The sequence below is a fragment of the Felis catus genome, chromosome A2, assembly GCF_018350175.1.
Source record: "Felis catus isolate Fca126 chromosome A2, F.catus_Fca126_mat1.0, whole genome shotgun sequence".
Classification (NCBI taxonomy): Eukaryota; Metazoa; Chordata; class Mammalia; order Carnivora; family Felidae; genus Felis; species Felis catus.
This window is the reverse complement of record NC_058369.1, coordinates 129,598,319-129,619,202: the sequence shown is the minus strand read 5'-3', so window position 1 is coordinate 129,619,202 and position 20,884 is coordinate 129,598,319. Positions and strand designations below refer to the sequence as shown.

The window sequence follows — 20,884 nt, the reverse complement described above, 5'->3', positions numbered from 1 at the left end:
CCAGCACCATTTGTTGAAGGGACTTTTTCCTATTGCATGTTCTTGCCTCCTTTGTCAAAGATTAATTGACCATATAATCATGGGTTCATTTCTAGGCTCTCTATTCTCTTCTGTTGATCTGTGTGTCTATTTTTGTGCCAGTATCATACTGTTTTGCTTATTAGACCCTTGTAGTGTATCTTGAAATCTGGGATTGTAATACCTCCAGTTTTGGTTGTCTCTTTAAAGATTGCTTTGGCTATTCAAGGTCTTTAGTTCTAGTTCTGAAAAAATTATTTTGGTATTTTGATAGGAATTGTATTAAATCTGTAGATTGTTTTGGGTATTATTGACATTTTAACAGTATTTCATTCCATGAGCATGGAATATCTTTCCATTTTTTTGTTTTGTTTTCAATTTCTTTCCTCTGTGTTTTATAGTTTTCAGAGTACAGGTCTTTCATCTCCTTGGTTATGCTTATTCCTAGGTATTTTATTATTTTTGGTACAATTGTAGAGGAGATTGTTTTATCTTTCTGCTGCTTCATTATTAGTGTATAGGAAGGAATGTAACTGACTTCTGTATATTGATTTTTAATTCTTTACTGAATTCATTTATCAGTTCTAGTAGTTTTTGGGTGGAGTCTTTTGGGTTTCCTGTATCTAGTTTCATATCATCTGCAAACAGTGACAGTTTTACTTCTTTTTTGGCCATTTGGATGCCTTCTATTTCTTTTTCTTGTCTGATTGTTGTGGCTACTACTTCTAGTGTTGTATTAAATAAATAAAAATGGTGGGAGTTGACCTTGTCTTATTCCTGATCTTAGGGGAAAATTTCTGAGTATTTTTTACCACTGAGTATGGTGTTCACTGTGGGTTTTTCATATATGTCCCTTATTATATTGAGATATATATTCCCTGTATACCTACTTTGTTGAGGGTTTTAATAATGAATCAATGTACTTTGTCAAATTCTTTTCTCTACCTATGAAAACAATCATATTTTTTTTATCCTTTCTCTTGTTGACACATGTATCATGTTGACTGATTTGCAAATACTGAACCACCCTTGTATCCCAGATATAAATCCCAGTTGATTGTGGTGAATGACTTGAAATGTATGTTGGATTCAGTTTGTCAGTATTTTGTTGAGGATTTTTGCATCTATGTTTATCATAGATAATGGCCTATAGTTGTCCTTTCTTGTAGTATCATTATCTAGTTTTGGTATCAGGGAGAAAGCTGGCCTCCTAGAATGAATGTGGAAGGTTTCCTTTCTCTTCTATTATTTGGAATAGTTTAAGAAGAATAGGTATTAACTCTTATTTAAATGTTTGGTAGAATTCACCTGTGAAGCTCTCTTGTCCTGGATTTGTTTCCTGGGAGTTTTTTGATTACTGATTTAATTTCATTACTGGTAGTCAGTCTGTTCAAATTTTTTATTTCTTCCTGCTCCAGTTTTTGGAGTTTATGTTTTGAAGAATATATCCATTTCTTTTAGATTGTCCAATTTGTTGGCATATAATTTTTAATAATCTTGTATAATCTTTCATATTTTGGTTGTTATTTCTCCTCTTTAATTTGTGATTTTGTTTGAGTCCTTTCCCTATTTTCTTTTAATATATGCTCTCATCTTTATTATTTTCTTCTGCTGGTTTGGGATTAGTTTTTTTCTTTTCTAGCTCCTTCAGGTGTAAGGTTGTTTTCTGAGATTTTTCTTACTTCTTGAGGTAGGTCTGAATTGGTATAAACTTCCCTGTGAGAACAGCTTTTGCTGCAATCCAAAGATTTTAGAATCTTGTTTTCATTTTCACCTATCTCCATGTACTTTTTTATTTCCTCTTTGATTTCTTGGTTGACCTATTCATTGTTTAGTAGCATATTATTTAACCTTCTTGTATCTATAGTCTAAATAGATTTTTTCTTTTGTTTGATGTCTAATTTCATAGCATTTTGGTCAGAAAAGACTCATGGTATGACATTAATCTTTTTAAATTTGCTGAGACTTGTTTTGTGGCCTAATATGTGATCTATTCAAGTGCACAGGGAATGGTCTCCAGAAAAAAAATGTTTATTCTGCTCTTTCAGGATGGAATGTTCTGAATATATCTGTTAGATCCATCTGGTTGAGTTTGTCATTCAAAGCCACTGTTCCCTTGTTAGTTTTCCTTTTGGATGATCTATCCATTGATGTAAGTGGGGTGTTAAAGTCCCCTATTATTGTATTACTATTATTAGGTGCTTTATGTTTGTTGTTAGCTACTTTATATATTTTGTTTCTTTCATGTTGGGTGCATAAATATTTACAATTGTTATAACTTCTTACTGGATTGCTCCTTTTATGATTATATAGTGTCCTTTGTCTCATTACAGTCTGTTTTAAAGTCTATTTTGTATGATGTAAGTATTGCTACTCCCATTTTCTTTCACTTCCATTTGCATGATAAATGCTTTTCCATTCTTTCACTTTGAATTTGTGTGTTTCTTTTTTGTTTTAAATGTTTGTTTTTGAGACAGAGCATGTGCACAAGTGGGGAGAGGCAGAGAGAGGATCTGAAGCGGGCTTGTGGTGCCAGCAGAGACCCCGATGCCGGGGCTTCAACTATGAACTGTTGAAGTGTGAGATCATGACTTGAGCCAAAGTTGGCTGCTCAACTGACTGAGCCTCACAGGTGCCCCTGAATTTGCATGCTTCTTCAGGTCTGAAATGAGTTTCCTGTAGGCAGTGTATAGATGGATCTTGTTTTTTGTTTTGTTTTTCTATTCCATTAACCTGTGTCTTTTGAATTGAGTGTTTAGTCCACTTACGTTCAAACTAATTATTGACAGGTATGTACTTACTCCCATTTTGTTACTTGGTTTACGGTTGTTGTGGTAGTTCTCTGTTCCTTTCTTCTCTTGCTCTCTTCTCTTACAGTTTGCATTCTGCAAGAGGGAACCTACAGCTGCCCCAAACCAAGGCAGGAAGGGTTGGAGGGGTGGAGTAGTTGAAGCATGAGGATGGACATGTGTGGGTACACAGTTGGCAAGCTAGGTAGTAAGTGTTGGCCCTGGTTTCTATAGGCTGCATGTCTAAGCTGGGGGTGGGGGAATGAAATGGCTTCTGCCCGCACTTTTCTTTCCTGAGAAATCTCCCAAGGATCCTCTCCTTCCAGCACATGCCCTAAGATAAGTAAACAAATTTCCCTCTTTTATACCCCAGCCATTTTTCAAACTGCTCTTTCTATGCTATATCTCTGCAGAGCACTTTGTTGTGCTCTTTAAAGGCATGGACTCAGTTTCCTCTAGCCTTCCTTGCTCTCCCAGAGCACAGCCTGCTGAGTTTCAAAGTTCCGGGTGTTAAGCCTTACGTACTGTAAGAACACATGAAATTTGACCCCTCTGGTTTTCAAAGCCAAATGTTACGGGAATTCATCTTCTGGGTGAGGTTTCCCATGCCTGTTGTGAGGGTCTCTTTCTTTCCTCCCTCCATGCCTGAGGTGTCCCTCCCTCCTGGTGACAGTCCCTGCAAGTCCATTTAGATCCCAGCCATATCCCTGCTCTTCCTACCCTCTTTGATATGGCCTCTTCTCCACATTTTGCTGTGGAGAGTCTTTTCTGCCAGCCTCAGGTCTTTGCCTGGGTAATTTACACTGATACGGGTGTTATCTAGTTGCATCCATAGGAGGAGGTGATCTTAGGCTCCTTCTACTCTGCCATTTTCCCCCAAAGTCCCTTTCTTTTCTTTTTTAAGAACCTGATATTGGGTAGACCATCACCAGGCCTCAGTTCCTTAAAAAGGAACAAATGGTTGAGAATTGCGGTGGCTGGAAGGGCTCCATGGAAAAGTTAGGCTACACTGGGTTTTATAGGAAGGTCCCAGGGATATGAGGAAGAGGATTACAAACTGAGTACAGAAGCCATCAAAAGCAGGAAGGTGGGCATGATATGTGGAGTTGGGTATACCATGGAGGCCCTTAGAGTAGAACTTGCATACTGAGAAATCTTGTAGGTAAGTTTGGAAAGATGTGGGTATAAAGGATGTTGGACGACAGAGTGGAAAGCTGACTGACTTCTTTAAGCTCTGGGAAATTGACAATTCATTTAAACAGTGTTCTTCCAAGTTCCAGTGTTGTTTCAGTTTGATTTGACCTTCAGAATTGTAGGTAATTTAATAGTGCAGAATGAATATCATGTGACTGCTGCCTTGTTTATGTGGAGATTTTTCTCTCTTATACTGCTAAGTAAATTCATCAAAGACTATTTGCTAGTAGTGATTATATAAAATGTGGTTTTTTTTCTTAAGAAAATATTTTAATCAAATGAAATTTTGTGCTTCATCTCATTTTTCATCCTGGTCCATTTCTGACCCTGGCTCTAGTTCTGAATGGCTTTTTAAAAAAGTCTTTGCTTCCATTAACAGTCATCATCTTCTTCCTCTCCTTTGTTTCCCTTTCTATCCTACCTGTGGACTCTTATGCTTTTGCTTGTCCTTATCTCATCCTTTCAAGCTCTTCCTTCAAGAGAAGAGGGTATCCTGAAGCCAGGAATTGGAAGAGTGCTCTGTAGACTGATGGTTTATGAATAGGGGGTGGAGAGAACCAAAATAATGCACACCTGTGCCTTTGGCACCTGAAGAAAAGGCTGGGCTCATGAAGGTTGTGTCTACGACATGCCAACATAACTTCTCTGTGGAGCCAATTCAATCAAAGGCAGGCAATTCAGTCCATGTGCTTCTTTGGCATTGTGTGGACAAAACAAACTAGTTGACTGATAGTGCTGATCAATTTTCAGCTAGTATTTTTGGTGTTTCCTAGAGCAGAGATCTCTAAAGAGGGGAGCAAGAATAGACCAGGGGTGTGTATAATGATCCCCTGGATACAAAAACAAAAAATTAGTACTCCTGAACTAAAAAACAAGAGTTGGAGCTTTACTAACATTTGGTTTTATGGACTGTTAGTACTAATTGTAATAATTTTTATTATATATAATTTTCAAATGTAAATAAGGAGGTCAGTTCTCCAATATTTTTTACTGGTAGGATGCACAATTAAAATAGATCATTCTAGATCATTGTTTCTAAATCTATGGGCAACAGTTATTGTAAGAGGCCTATTAATATATGTGGATGGGCAAATTTCTCATTAAGCAGACAGTAAAAAAACAATGATCTGCTTAGGATTTCTAATAATTTAATAAGTTGCTGTTGTGTTCAAAAATTTACTGTTAAAGTGGATTTCTTATGCCTAAAAATGTTGTGAATCCATTGAAAAGGAGACATAGCTATACATGGGACACAAAAGAGCATAGGGTAGAGTTAAGTCCCAGTAAAATATTAGGTTGGTTGGTCAAAGTAACAAAACCTATTGAAAAAATTTTAGTCATACCTTGGAGTATTATAGGGTCTGTTCTAGATCATTACAATAAAGTGAATACTACACCAAGGCATGGTAAATGATTTTTTTTAGTTTTTCAGTGCATATAAAGGTTATATTTATACTATACTGTAGTCCATTAAATTTGTAATAATGTTGCCTAAAAAGTTTACATGCCTTAATTAAAAAATATATTCTAAAGAAGACTAATCCACTGAACTTTCAAAAAGTCTTTGTGTGGGGGGGGGGGGGTAGACAGTCTTGCCTCAGTGTTGATAGTTGCTGGGGGGGGGGGATGGTTGTGACAATTTTTTTAAAATAAGACAACAGTGAAAGTTGTTGCATAAATCTGCTTTTCATGAACAATTTCTCTGTAGCATGTGATACTATTTGATGCATTTTCAAAACTGGAGTCAATCCTCTCCAACCCTGCTGCTGCTTTATCAACTAAGCTTCTGTAATATTCTAAGTCCTTTGTTGTCATTTCAACAGTTTTCACAGAATCTCCACCAGGAGTGCAGTCTATTTCAAGAAACCATGTTTTGTTCTCATTCATAAAATGATGAGCACCTCCTCATCCATTAAGGTTTTATCATGAGATAGCAACAATGCAGTCACTTTTTCATGTTCCACTTCAAATTCAAGTTTTCTTGCTATTTCCTCTACATCTGTAGCTACTTTCTCCACTGAAGTCTTCAGCCCCTCAAAGTCATCCATGAGGGTTAGAATCAACTTCTTCCAAATTCCTGTGAATGTTGATATTTTGGCCCCTTTCCATGAATCCTAAGTGTTCCTAATGACATCTAGGATGGTGAATACTTTCCAGAAAGTTTTCAGTTGACTTTGCTCATATACATCAGTGATACCAGTGATACCAGTGTTTGTGGCAGCTATCATCTTAAAGAATAAGACTTATTAAAGAATAAGCCTTGACAGTCCAAACGTGTCCTTGATGCATGGGCTGCAGAATAGTTGTTGTTAGCAGGCATGAAAACATTAATCTCATTGTACATTTCCATCAGAGCTCTTTGATGACCAGGTGCATTGTCAGCAATATTTTGAAAAGGACTTTCTTCTTTAAGCAGTAGGTCTCAATAAAGGGCTTATAATATTCAGTGAACCACATTGTAAACAGATGTGCTGTCATCCTGGCTTTGTTGTTCCATTTATAGAGCACAGGCAGAATAAATTTAGCATAATCTTGAAAGGTTCTAGCATTTTTGGAATAGTAAATGAACATTGGCTTCAACTTAAAGTCACTAGCTGCATTATCCCCTGACGAGAGAGAGCCTGTTCTTTGGGGCCAGACATTGACTTCTTCTCTCTAGCTATGAAAACCCTAGTTAGCATCTCCTTCCAATAAAAGGCTATTGAATCTACGTTAAAAATCTGTTCACTAATATAGCCACCTTCAATAATTATCTTAGATATTCTAGATAACTTCCTGCTTTACCTTGTTCTTTTTTGTTATGGACATGGCTTCTATCCTTAAACCTCATAAACCAATTTCTGCTAGATCAAACTTATCTTCGGCAGCTTCCTTTCCTCTCTGCCTTCATAGAATTGAGAAGAGTTAGGGCCTTACTCTGGATTAGGTGTTTGTTTAACAGAATGTTGTGGCTGGTTTGATCTTTTATCCAGACCACTAAAACTTCCTCCACATCAGCAGTAAGGCTACCACTTATTTATCATTTGTGTGTTCACTGGAGTAGCTTTTTAATTTCTTTGAAGAACTTTCTTTTTTCTTTCACAACTTGGCTGTTTGGCACAAGAGGCTTAGCTTTGGCCTATTTTGGCTTTTGACATGCTTCCTCACTAAGTGTAATTATTTATAGTTTTGATTCCAAGTAAGAGACCTGTGACTCTTCATTTTACTTGTACACTTAGAAGCCATTTGGGGTTATTAATTGGCCTAATTGTGATAGTGTTGTGCCTCAGGGAACAGAGAGGTTTGAGGAGAGGTAAAGTGATGGGGGAACAGCCAGCCAGTGAAGCAGTCACAACACACATTTATCAATTGTTTGCTGTCTTAAAAAGGCACAACTTGTGGAGCCCCAAAGCAATTAGAGTAGTAACATTAAATATCACAGATCACCATAACAAATAAAAAAAAATTATGAAATAATGTACACGTTATCAAAATACGACATGGACACAAATGAGCAAATCCTGTTGGAAAATGGCACTGATAGACTTGCTCACCACAGGGTTGCTGCAAAGCTTAATAAAACTAGGTATGCCTTTGCATGCTTAAGCATCTCTCTTTTTAATAACAGAAAAAAGCACTTTTTTTCTGTCTTCAACCTGTTTCCCTATTTTGAGTGATTATTGGCACATGTTATGGAACTAGCTTCGAGCACAGTATTCCTGTTTATTCATGTCTATATTAGTGTTGGGCTGCCATAATCAAATATCATAGACTGCATGGCTTGAACAACAGAAAATTTCTCACAGTTCTGGAGACGAGAAATCCAAGGGCAGGTGTCAGAAAGTTTTGGTGTTGGGAGGCTTCTCTCATTGTCTTGCAAATGGCCAACTTTTTGCTGTGTCCCCACATGCAACCCTATTGATTGTGTGTCTTAATGTCCTCATCTAACAACCATTCCAGCCCAATTGGATTAGGGTCACCTTAATGGCCTCATTTTAACTTAGAACCTTCAAAGAGGTAACTATCGCCAAATACTCATATTCTGAGGTGCTGGGGATTAGGGTTTCAACCTATGAGTTTTGAGAAAAATAATTAAGTTTGTAACAAGCATTTCCATTATGATCAATCTAGGTGTTTAGGGAAAGTATGTGGGACCTAACAAAACTCAAAAGCAGTATAATTAAGTTGACCCAATCTTGATTTGTCCAGGGCAGCCCCATTTTACTATTATCCTGACTTAATTTAAAAGGGCTCCCTTTGCGGAGGGGCGGCTCGCCGGCCAAGCAGAGCCCCCGAGTCTGGCTGGCAAAAGCGGAGGGGCCTGACGGACTGTGTTCCCACAACAAGCGCGACTTAGCGTCTGGGAGGTCATAAGTTAACAGCTCTGCTCGGAAAGCGGGAAGGCTGAAGGACAAAGGGAGGGAGAGCTGCTGAGCCCCCGGACGACAGAGCTCAGTTTGGTGGGGAACAAAGGCGCTCGCCAGCGCCATCTCCCCCGCCCATCCCCCAGCCAAAATCCCAAAGAGAACCAGTTCCTGCCAGGGAACTTGCTCGCTCCGCGCAAACACCCAACTCTGTGCTTCTGCGGAGCCAAACCTCCGGCAGCGGATCTGACTCCCTCCCGCTGCCACAGGGCCCCTCCTGAAGTGGATCACCTAAGGAGAAGCGATCTAAGCCTGCCCCTCCTGCCCCCGTGCACCTTGCCTACCCACCCCAGCTAATACGCCAGATCCCCAGCATCACAAGCCTGGCAGTGTGCAAGTAGCCCAGACGGGCCACACCACCCCACAGTGAATCCCGCCCCTAGGAGAGGGGAAGAGAAGGCACACACCAGTCTGACTGTGGCCCCAGCGGTGGGCTGGGGGCAGACATCAGGTCGGACTGCGGCCCCGCCCACCAACTCCAGTTATACACCACAACACAGGGGAAGGGCCCTGCAGGTCCTCACCATGCCAGGGACTATCCAAAATGACCAAGCGGAAGAATTCCCCTCAGAAGAATCTCCAGGAAATAACAACAGCTAATGAGCTGATCAAAAAGGATTTAAATAATATAACAGAAAGTGAATTTAGAATAATAGTCATAAAATTAATCGCTGGGCTTGAAAACAGTATACAGGACAGCAGAGAATCTCTTGCTACAGAGATCAAGGGACTAAGGAACAGTCACAAGGAGCTGAAAAACGCTTTAAACGAAATGCATAACAAAATGGAAACCACCACAGCTCGGCTTGAAGAGGCAGAGGAGAGAATAGGTGAACTAGAGGATAAAGTTATGGAAAAAGAGGAAGCTGAGAAAAAGAGAGAGAAAAAAATCCAGGAGTATGAGGGGAAAATTAGAGAACTAAGTGATACACTAAAAAGAAATAATATACGCATAATTGGTATCCCAGAGGAGGAAGAGAGAGGGAAAGGTGCTGAAGGGGTACTTGAAGAAATAATAGCTGAGAACTTCCCTGAACTGGGGAAGGAAAAAGGCATTGAAATCCAAGAGGCACAGAGAACTCCCTTCAGACGTAACTTGAATCGATCTTCTGCACGACATATCATAGTGAAACTGGCAAAATACAAGGATAAAGAGAAAATTCTGAAAGCAGCAAGGGGTAAACGTGCCCTCACATATAAAGGGAGACCTATAAGACTCGTGACTGATCTCTCTTTTGAAACTTGGCAGGCCAGAAAGAATTGGCAGGAGATTTTCAGGGTGCTAGACAGAAAAAATATGCAGCCGAGAATCCTTTACCCAGCAAGTCTGTCATTTAGAATAGAAGGAGAGATAAAGGTTTTCCCAAACAAACAAAAACTGAAGGAATTTGTCACCACTAAACCAGCCCTACAAGAGATCCTAAGGGGGACCCTGTGAGACAAAGTCCCAGAGACATCACTACAAGCATAAAACATACAGACATCACAATGACTCTCAACCCGTATCTTTCTATAATAACACTGAATGTAAATGGATTAAATGCACCAACCAAAAGACATAGGGTATCAGAATGGATAAAAAAACAAGACCCATCTATTTGCTGTCTACAAGAGACTCATTTTAGACCTGAGGACACCTTTAGATTGAGAGTGAGGGGATGGAGAACTATTTATCATGCGACTGGAAGCCAAAAGAAAGCTGGAGTAGCCATACTTATATCAGACAAACTAGACTTTAAAGTAAAGGCTGTAACAAGAGATGAAGAAGGACATTATATAATAGTTACAGGGTCTATCCATCAGGAAGAGCTAACAATTATAAATGTCTATGCGCCGAATACCGGAGCCCCCAAATATATAAAACAATTACTCATAAACATAAGCAACCTTATTGATAAGAATGTGGTAATTGCAGGGGACTTTAACACCCCACTTACAGAAATGGACAGATCATCTAGACACACGGTCAATAAAGAAACAAGGGCCCTGAATGAGACATTGGATCAGATGGACTTGACAGATATATTTAGAACGCTGCATCCCAAAGCAACAGAATATACTTTCTTCTCGAGTGCACATGGAACATTCTCCAAGATAGATCATATACTGGGTCACAAAACAGCCCTTCATAAGTTTACAAGAATTGAAATTATACCATGCATACTTTCAGACCACAATGCTATGAAGCTTGAAATCAACCACAGGAAAAAGTATGGAAAACCTCCAAAGGCATGGAGGTTAAAGAACACCCTACTAACGAATGAGTGGGTCAACCAGGCAATTAGAGAAGAAATTAAAAAATATATGGAAACAAACGAAAATGAAAATACAACAATCCAAACGCTTTGGGACGCAGCGAAGGCAGTCCTGAGAGGAAAATACATTGCAATCCAGGCCTATCTCAAGAAACAAGAAAAATCCCAAATACAAAATCTAACAGCACACCTAAAGGAACTAGAAGCAGAACAGCAAAGGCAGCCTAAACCCAGCAGAAGAAGAGAAATCATAAAGATCAGAGCAGAAATAAACAATATAGAATCTAAAAAAACTGTAGAGCAGATCAACGAAACCAAGAGTTGGTTTTTTGAAAAAATAAACAAAATTGACAAACCTCTAGCCAGGCTTCTCAAAAAGAAAAGGGAAATGACCCAAATAGATAAAATCATGAATGAAAATGGAATTATTACAACCAATCCCTCAGAGATACAAACAATTATCAGGGAATACTATGAAAAATTATATGCCAACAAATTGGACAACCTGGAAGAAATGGACAAATTCCTGAACACCCACACTCTTCCAAAACTCAATCAGGAGGAAATAGAAAGCTTGAACAGACCCATCACCAGCGAAGATATTGAATCGGTTATCAAAAATCTCCCAACAAATAAGAGTCCAGGACCAGATGGCTTCCCAGGGGAGTTCTACCAGACGTTTAAAGCAGAGATAATACCTATCCTTCTCAAGCTATTCCAAGAAATAGAAAGGGAAGGAAAACTTCCAGACTCATTCTATGAAGCCAGTATTACTTTGATTCCTAAACCAGACAGAGACCCAGTAAAAAAAGAGAACTACAGGCCAATATCCCTGATGAATATGGATGCAAAAATTCTCAATAAGATACTAGCAAATCGAATTCAACGGCATATAAAAAGAATTATTCACCATGATCAAGTGGGATTCATTCCTGGGATGCAGGGCTGGTTCAACATTCGCAAATCAATCAATGTGATACATCACATTAACAAAAAAAAAGAGAAGAACCATATGATCCTGTCAATCGATGCAGAAAAGGCCTTTGACAAAATCCAGCACCTTTCTTAATAAAAACCCTTGAGAAAGTCGGGATAGAAGGAACATACTTAAAGATCATAAAAGCCATTTATGAAAAGCCCACAGCTAACATCATCCTCAACGGGGAAAAACTGAGAGCTTTTTCCCTGAGATCAGGAACACGACAAGGATGCCCACTCTCACTGCTGCTGTTTAACATAGTGCTGGAAGTTCTAGCATCAGCAATCAGACAACAAAAGGAAATCAAAGGCATCAAAATTGGCAAAGACGAAGTCAAGCTTTCGCTTTTTGCAGATGACATGATATTATACATGGAAAATCCGATAGACTCCACCAAAAGTCTACTAGAACTGATACATGAATTCAGCAAAGTTGCAGGATACAAAATCAATGTACAGAAATCAGTTGCATTCTTATACACTAACAATGAAGCAACAGAAAGACAAATAAAGAAACTGATCCCATTCACAATTGCACCAAGAAGCATAAAATACCTAGGAATAAATCTAACCAAAGATGTAAAGGATCTGTATGCTGAAAACTATAGAAAGCTTATGAAGGAAATTGAAGAAGATTTAAAGAAATGGAAAGACATTCCCTGCTCATGGATTGGAAAAATAAATATTGTCAAAATGTCAATACTACCCAAAGCTATCTACACATTCAATGCAATCCCAATCAAAATTGCACCAGCATTCTTCTCGAAACTAGAACAAGCAATCCTAAAATTCATATGGAACCACAAAAGGCCCCGAATAGCCAAAGGAATTTTGAAGAAGAAGACCAAAGCAGGAGGCATCACAATCCCAGACTTTAGCCTCTACTACAAAGCTGTCATCATCAAGACAGCATGGTATTGGCACAGAAACAGACACATAGACCAATGGAATAGAATAGAAACCCCAGAACTAGACCCACAAACGTATGGCCAACTCATCTTTGACAAAGCAGGAAAGAACATCCAATGGAAAAAAGACAGCCTCTTTAACAAATGGTGCTGGGAGAACTGGACAGCAACATGCAGAAGGTTGAAACTAGACCACTTTCTCACACCATTCACAAAAATAAACTCCAAATGGATAAAGGACCTAAATGTGAGACAGGAAACCATCAAAACCTTAGAGGAGAAAGCAGGAAAAGACCTCTCTGACCTCAGCCGTAGCAATCTCTTACTCGACACATCCCCAAAGGCAAGGGAATTAAAAGCAAAAGTGAATTACTGGGACCTTATGAAGATAAAAAGCTTCTGCACAGCAAAGGAAACAACCAACAAAACTAAAAGGCAACCAACGGAATGGGAAAAGATATTCGCAAATGACATATCGGACAAAGGGCTAGTATCCAAAATCTATAAAGAGCTCACCAAACTCCACACCCGAAAAACAAATAACCCAGTGAAGAAATGGGCAGAAAACATGAATAGACACTTCTCTAAAGAAGACATCCGGATGGCCAACAGGCACATGAAAAGATGTTCAGCGTCGCTCCTCATCAGGGAAATACAAATCAAAACCACACTCAGGTATCACCTCACGCCAGTCAGAGTGGCCAAAATGAACAAATCAGGAGACTCTAGATGCTGGAGAGGATGTGGAGAAACGGGAACCCTCTTGCACTGTTGGTGGGAATGCAAATTGGTGCAGCTGCTCTGGAAAGCAGTGTGGAGGTTCCTCAGAAAATTAAAAATAGACCTACCCTATGACCCAGCAATAGCACTGCTAGGAATTTATCCAAGGGATACAGGAGTACTGATGCATAGGGCCACTTGTACCCCAATGTTCATAGCAGCACTCTCAACAATAGCCAAATTATGGAAAGAGCCTAAATGTCCATCCACTGATGAATGGATAAAGAAATTGTGGTTTATATACACAATGGAATATTACGTGGCAATGAGAAAAAATGAAATATGGCCTTTTGTAGCAACGTGGATGGAACTGGAGAGTGTGATGCTAAGTGAAATAAGCCATACAGAGAAAGACAGATATCATATGGTTTCACTCTTATGTGGACCCTGAGAAATTAACAGGAACCCATGGGGGAGGGGAAGGAAAAAAAAAAAAAAACAGGTTAGAGTGGGAGAGAGCCAAAGCATAAGAGACTCTTAAAAACTGAGAACAAACTGAGGGTTGATGGGGGGTGGGAGGGAGAGGAGGGTGGGTCATGGGTATTGAGGAGGGCACCTTTTGGGATGAGCACTGGGTGTTGTATGGAAACTAATTTGTCAATAAATTTCATATAAAAAAAAAAAAGGGCTCCCTTTGACAGTCAAAGTGTCTCATTTGGAAAATAAATTACATGGTAGATCTTGATAGGTTCAAGAGCCAGGGGGCATGCACTTCAGTCTTGGCTCAAAAGAACCTATTGCTGTGCCTAGGTTTCCTCTACTATGGAGACCATCATAGAACCTGCATCACACAGTTATTGTGAGGATTAAATGCATCAGAATGACTGAGTCATTCAGAACACTGACCTGTGTGTAGTAAGAACTGAGGGTAACACTGAGTAAGCGACAGGGAGGTTTATATTTGTTAGGTGTGATGGTTAACTTTGTGTGTCACTTTAGCTGGGCCATGGTGCCCAGCTCTTTGGTTGTTTCTGTTAAGAGTGTTTTGGGGATGAGTTTTACATTTAGATTAGAGGACTTTGAGTAAAGCTGATTGTTCTCCAATAGGTGGGTGGGCTTTGTTCAACCAGCTGAAGGCCTGCTTAGAACAAAAGCCTGACTACCCCCAAGCAATAAGGGATTTGCCTGGAGACTACTGCCTTTGAGCTTAAACTGCAGCTCTTTCCCGAGTCTTCTGCCTTCTGGCCTTTCCACATTAGATTTTCAAAGCACCAAGCCTCCACAATTACATGAGTTAAATCCTTAAAATAAACATTTCTCTATATACACACAAATCCTATTAGTTCTGTTTCTCTGGAGGACCCTGCCTATTATGGTATGTATGGAAATGAAAGCTGGTTTATTTCAAGTATAGCTTTTAATTTTTAAATAGTTCCTTTATTTCTGGATTTTTTCTGTCCTTCATTCACGGTACCCTTTGCATGTCTGTATGCATATCAATAAAAAAATAAAGATCTGTGATAAGACTGCTAAGAGAGTATATAGGCATTCCCTGTACCTTAGTCTTTCTTAAAGAAACACTTACATATTGCATTCCATCCACTTTTAAACCATACTAATATTCTACATCTATGAGAATTTTCACATTCATAATTCTAAAGATGAAATTCTTTTCAGAAAGTGAGTAGTATACCTAATAAATGTTTAGAATAAAAGAATTCTAGGTTTTAGTAAAATGAATGTTGATTTAAAAAAATCCAGTCACCAAGAAAGCAAGCAAATATATTGGCAAGGGTTCTGCAAAGTTAAAAGACTGGCAACTCAACCATAGGAAAAAAAAGTTAAAACAACTTGGAACCACAAATAAAGGCTTGAGGAACAACTGAGTAGCAGCTATCAAATCTAAAAAGGGTTATTGTGCAGAGGATGGAGACCAGCTGTCCTATAGCTCCACTGAGCCCAGACATGAACAAAAATAGATAAAAACTTTACTATGACAGACCATTTAGATCGAGGTTCCTGGCAGTTAACATGTTTGGAATGGTTACTTAGCATGTTTCAGAATATATTCAAGGGATTCTTTAAAATTGGTCAAGTTCACTTTGGGTGTGATGCTAAGTGGAAAATTCAGATCCTAGGTTCCCAATGAGGTTAATCAGAATCACTAAGAGGATGGGGTAGGGTTGTAAAAACCATATGTTCCCTTTCTGTGAAATGTTAGGAAATGGTTTCTAGGATGTTACAAAAGGGAATGTGTAGTGTTCTACCTTTGGTATGGGAAAAAAAGGGGGAAATAAGAGAATGTTTCTTTTTTGGAAAAAAGAACAACAAAAACTGATGAAAATAGTTAATCTATAGAGGTGCAGTGGTGGATGAGAATTTAATTTGTGTATATTGTTTTTTGTATCAGTTTCCCAATGCTAATATAATAGATTACCACAAATACAGTAGCTTAAAACAAATTTATTTCACAGTTCTGGAGGTCATGAGTCCAATATGGATCTCACTGGGCTAAAATCAAGGTATCAGCATGGCTACATTTATTCTGACAGCTATAGGGGATAATCTGTTCCCTTGCTAGTTTCTAGAGGCCACCTGGATTCCTTGGCTCATGGCCCTTTTCTCCATCTTCAAAATCAAGCAGTACAACATCTCTGTCTAAATCTGACCCTTCTGCCTAGCTTACCTACATTTAAGGATTCTTATCTCATGAACCCAAATATAATCATGTTATAGAATAGTCTTGTTATCTTAAGGTCAACTGATCAGCAACTTTAAGTCCATTAGGATATGGTAATCCTTACAGAGTAACTGTATGTTGGGGGGCATTCTGCCTACCTCACCTTTTAAGAATAATTTTGACTTCTGAACCATGCAAACGTTTAAATATTCAAAAAAAAAATACTGAGTCCAAAAGGATATCAAAAGCACACTAAAATTGAATACAAATAGAAGCAAATCTACACTGTGGAGGAAAAAAAGGACAAATTCCAATAAATATACCCTTAACATGAGATGTATTTTAAGGATTAAAATAATTTCAAAGAAACCTTGATTTTACTAAACTGGTAGTTGTTGGAAATCTGAGTGCTCACTCTGGAAGAAAGGAGATAGAAATATAGAATGGGGAAAGTTGAGGGAAAGCCCTAGGGTTTTGTATTTTTTTAATGTTTATCCTATGAAATGGCTTTGAATGTTGACACCCTCAGAGCAATAAGTACCTATAGTAGCAGGTTTTGGTTTCTAAATAGTATTCCTTGGTAAAACCAAGCCTCTTTAATGAGATGTCCAATGTCAGGCTGAACCACTATCAAGTACGAGTAAGCCTACAGCATTCAGTGGTACCAAAAAGGTGCTCAGAGACTGATGGAGATATGTCCATCATTGATCAAGAACCTCCCCACTGCTCTGAGGACATTGGAGCATTAAACCAAAATCTCATAACATATTTTGAAATTAAAAATATTTGATATTAAAAGAATTTAGGATTAGAAGGAGAAGCACTTTAGAGAAAAATGAAAGCTATTAAATATAAAAGGAATAATAAATTAGGAAACTCACTAGTGTAATCATCAATGTAATAACTGATTCAGGGAGGATCATCCATGGATGTTAAAACTATCAGATGATTGAAAAACCAGCTTCTTTCAGAAACAGTGAAATGATTGGATAAAATTTTGATGCAAGATAGTGAAATATTTCAAAATATCATCCCACAGCTTAGTTATTCATGACAAAAGGAAAACAGCTTGTTTATAGTGGAGAAAGCTGGTCAATATCACATTAATCAAATTATCCAACTTCATTCATGTCACAACAATAGGATAAACAGATATTTTGTGCCTTCTGACATGACAGAATGGGAAGAATACACTATCAAGTACATTGTGTTCTTGCCAAGAACATTTAACTTGAATCTATTCAGGAAGGGAAAAGTCGACCAATTCTAAATGTAGGATATTTTACAAGGCAACAGGCCCAAACAAAAATCATGACAATTATGATGTAATTCTGGACCCTTGATTAAGAACTTAAAAAATAGCTATAAAAGACATTATTGGAACAGTTGGAAAATTTTGGTTGTTGTAAGCAATATTGTATCATTAATATATTACATAGAATGTATTGTTTATGTAGTAAAGAGTCTTAGTTCTGAGGAGATACATGTGGAAAATTAGGAATAAATTCAGAATGTCAGCAACTTTCAAATGGTTCAAAAAAATATGTACACAGGTACGCATACAAAGAGAAGGGAACAAATGCAACAAAATGTAAATGGTGAATTTGGGTGAATTTTTTTTTCTACCACATTTTCAAATTTTCTGCAGGTTTGATTTTCAGAGTAATATTCCTTTATTGGGCTCTCGGGGCTTCTTCATAGACTTTGGGCTTATTTTGTTTGTATTCCAAGTTGTTGTGAAGGGTTTTTTTTTTTTTCTTCCTTTTCAAAAAAAATGTGTTTCTAGTTACCTTTTTAGAATCTCTCACTTGACATCCAGTTCTTTGAGTTTCTGTGCAACATGTTTTCCTGAATGCAGATGCTAGGAAATAGAACTTCAATGAAAGCAGTCTTGTATGCTAATCTCTATGGAGCTTCAAGTTATAGGAAAACGTTTGAAAATAAAAAGTGGGCCCATAGTATTTGGTTTGCAGCTAGCACTAAATAGATAATGTGCTGAATGTAAGTATTTTGTAAACTTTTAAATGCTATTAAATATTATCTAATAACAAAAATAGCATCTACAACAAAAGATACAGATTTCTAGACCCTGCTTCTGCTTTGTTGAAGGGTGATCTGTGAAAATAGAACCTGGATCTGCATTTTAGACAGGTTTGCCCCACTCTTCCGCTCACTGAAGCTCATGTCCCTATGGAAACCTAAGCTGTCTTTAAGGGCTCAGCCTTCAGTCCTCCAAGATGACTTCCCTCTAGTTACCTCCACTTTAATCCTGGCACATCTCTGCTGATGGGGGTTCTTTGCCCTCTGTCATGATCTTTATACTTGATTCTTTTTCCTGCTTCCTGTCCTCCATTGCTGGCTTTCCCTTGGGTTTCCACCTCCCTCTGGGAGCACTAGTTCCATCTTGCTCCCTATAGTTTCCAAGATCTAATTTCTGCTGCTCAGCCAGTAGGTGGGAAAAAATTTTCATGTCTCTGACTTTTCCACAAAGTACAGTCCCTCTGAAATAGTGTCAATTATATAGGAGATTCTGAGAATGCAAACCAGATTTATGTTTCCTGGGTGTATGCAAAGTGGTTAGGGAGGAGTGTGTTTAAGGTTGCATGCAGACTCTGGAGTTGGATGGCTCAGCCAAGAAGCCAGCCTCCACCCCGTGGTAGCTATAGCACTTTTGGTAAGCTCTTTAACCAACCTTAATTTTGTTTTCTCATGTGCAAAATGGGGGTAATACCTACCTAAAATGATTTGTGAGGATTAAAGGCATTCTATCAATACTTCCGTACATTACACCTAGAAAAGTACCATCTAAATGTTTACTATTTTTAATCATCTAAGTAATTTTTTTCTTATGTTCTTTGTGTCTCTCATGGGTTCAGGTTTCCCTAGGACTTCTGCATGCCCATGCTACACATATCTTGTGGCCTCCAGAGCGCTGGCAGAAACTGGAATCTGTTCTTCCTCCAGAGCGTTTACTAGTTCAGAGCGAAGCAGAATGATGGCATGGGTCTCCCTCAGCTGCTGACATTGGGAGGCCAACACCACCAATCACAGGAAAAGGAATGGATGAGCCTTCAAAAGGGCAAAGCTTGTTTCAAATGAGATGATCCACATTATTAAAGAGTTTTAAACAGTATTAAATATCAACTGATTTTGTGTTTAATTGTAATACCCTATTTAATGCCAAAAAAATTCAGACCTTTGGGAATATGAAAATCTTATTCCCATGTCTTAATTTGGGGATAAATTTGAGAATCTTTGTTATGTATACTTATCCCATTGATTGCTGAGTTTTAATTTTGGTGCTTACTGGTGAAAGAATATGAAAATTAATATTGGATGAAAGTAATTGAGTAATGTCATTTACTCTTGAGATGAAACATGTAGTGATGGGAATTATATCATGATTGACAGTATTTACAATACACTGACCACCAGTTAGGAAGAACAGTAAACTGTGATGTAAAAATAAAATACTGATTTGCTCAGGTACTGTTTTGGGTATTTATCATTTAACCTATACCTCCATTAATGAGGAATGTATTATCTTTTTCTTGGAAGCAAGGAATTAAAGTAATGGAGAACTATCAATACAAGTAAACCTTTCTTATTGGCCCTTTTAAATCCAAAACTGCTGAGTGATCTCATGCCCCTTCACATTGATGAATAAACCTGTTTAGCAGTATTTAGTCACTATCTGGTAAAATTTTCTGAGTGAAATGGAAAGTGGTTACTCCAGGTCAACCAAGTTTTATTAGTCTCCCCGTGATTTTCAGACTTTATGATATTGAAATCACCAATTGCAACATGGAGTAATATTAGCCTAATAGATCCTGTAAATTGCATAGATAAGGAAGTAAATTCCTATATACAAGTCTATATTTACTCTTGCAAATGTAGATGCAAACTTCTTTGGTCTGGAATGCAAAGAGAAACAGTAGAAAACCATACACATAGTAACAGTGTATGTTACTAATAATACTTCATTAGCATTTTAATAGCTCATTCAGCAAACATCAATGAGTACTTATGTACCAAGGTTGGTAAAAACTTTAATTTTTTTTTATTTTGAGGGAGAGAGAGAACATGCAAGAAGGAGAAGGATAGAGAGGGAGAAAGAGCATCCCAAGCAGGCTCCACACTGTCAGTGCAGACAGAGCCTAACAAGGGGCTTGCTCTCTCCCACCATGAGATCATGAGCCCAGCAGAAATCAAGAGTCAGAGGTTTAACCGACTGAACAACCCATAAGCCCCCAAATTAATGTTTTTAAAAGTAGATCTGCTTAAAATCTTTCGTTGTATCTTCATTGTCCTGATCAATTCTATTTCTGTCTATTCCCCAACTTGTATTTCATAACTAGTATAGTACTGGCATAAAAAGAGACACATAGATTAGTGGAACAGAACAGAGAGCCCAGAAATAGGCATACACCTATACAGTCAATTACTTTGTGACAGAGGAATCAAGAACATAAAACAAGGAAAGGACAGACTCTTCAAAAAATGGTGTTGGAAAAACCGGATAGCCACATGCAAGAGAAGTAAACTGGACCACTATCTTATACACAAAAATTAACTCAAAATAAATTAAAGAATTGACCTGAAATTGTAAAACTAGAGGAAAACATAGGCAATAAGCTCCATGATGTCAGTGTTGGTAATGTATTTTGGAATTGGCACCAAAAGCAAAGGCAGCAAAAGCGGGGCGGGGGGGGGGGGGGGGGGAGGGAGGAACCCATTAATGTAAACATACTTCACAGCAAAGAAAAGTATCAACAAAATAAAAAGGCAAACTATTAAATGAGAGAATACATTTGCAAACCATATATATGATAAGGGATTAATACCCAAAATATATAAAGAACTCATATACCTTAATAGCACAAGAAAGCAAAATCTACCCTCCCCCCGCAAAATGGGCAGAGGATCTTAGCAGACATTT

General features: G+C 38.2%; 1 protein-coding gene and 1 long non-coding RNA gene across 10 annotated transcripts in view; one reads left to right on the top strand and one right to left on the bottom strand.

Moving 5' to 3' along the window:
• The window catches only part of IMMP2L (inner mitochondrial membrane peptidase subunit 2), an 888,431-nt gene extending 868,997 nt beyond the window's left edge, over window positions 1-19,434 (top strand). For all 7 annotated transcript variants that reach the window (XM_019825713.3, XM_023250510.2, XM_045053277.1 and 4 more), the window contains one exon: window positions 18,822-19,434. In XM_019825713.3, coding sequence (XP_019681272.1) covers window positions 18,822-18,941 — 120 coding nt within the window. In that variant the 3' untranslated portion in view covers window positions 18,942-19,434. The remainder of the gene's footprint in view (window positions 1-18,821) is intronic.
• Window positions 1-20,884, bottom strand: part of LOC123384158 — a 224,279-nt gene that overhangs the window by 11,690 nt on the left and 191,705 nt on the right. The gene's annotated exons all lie outside the window — the stretch shown is intronic.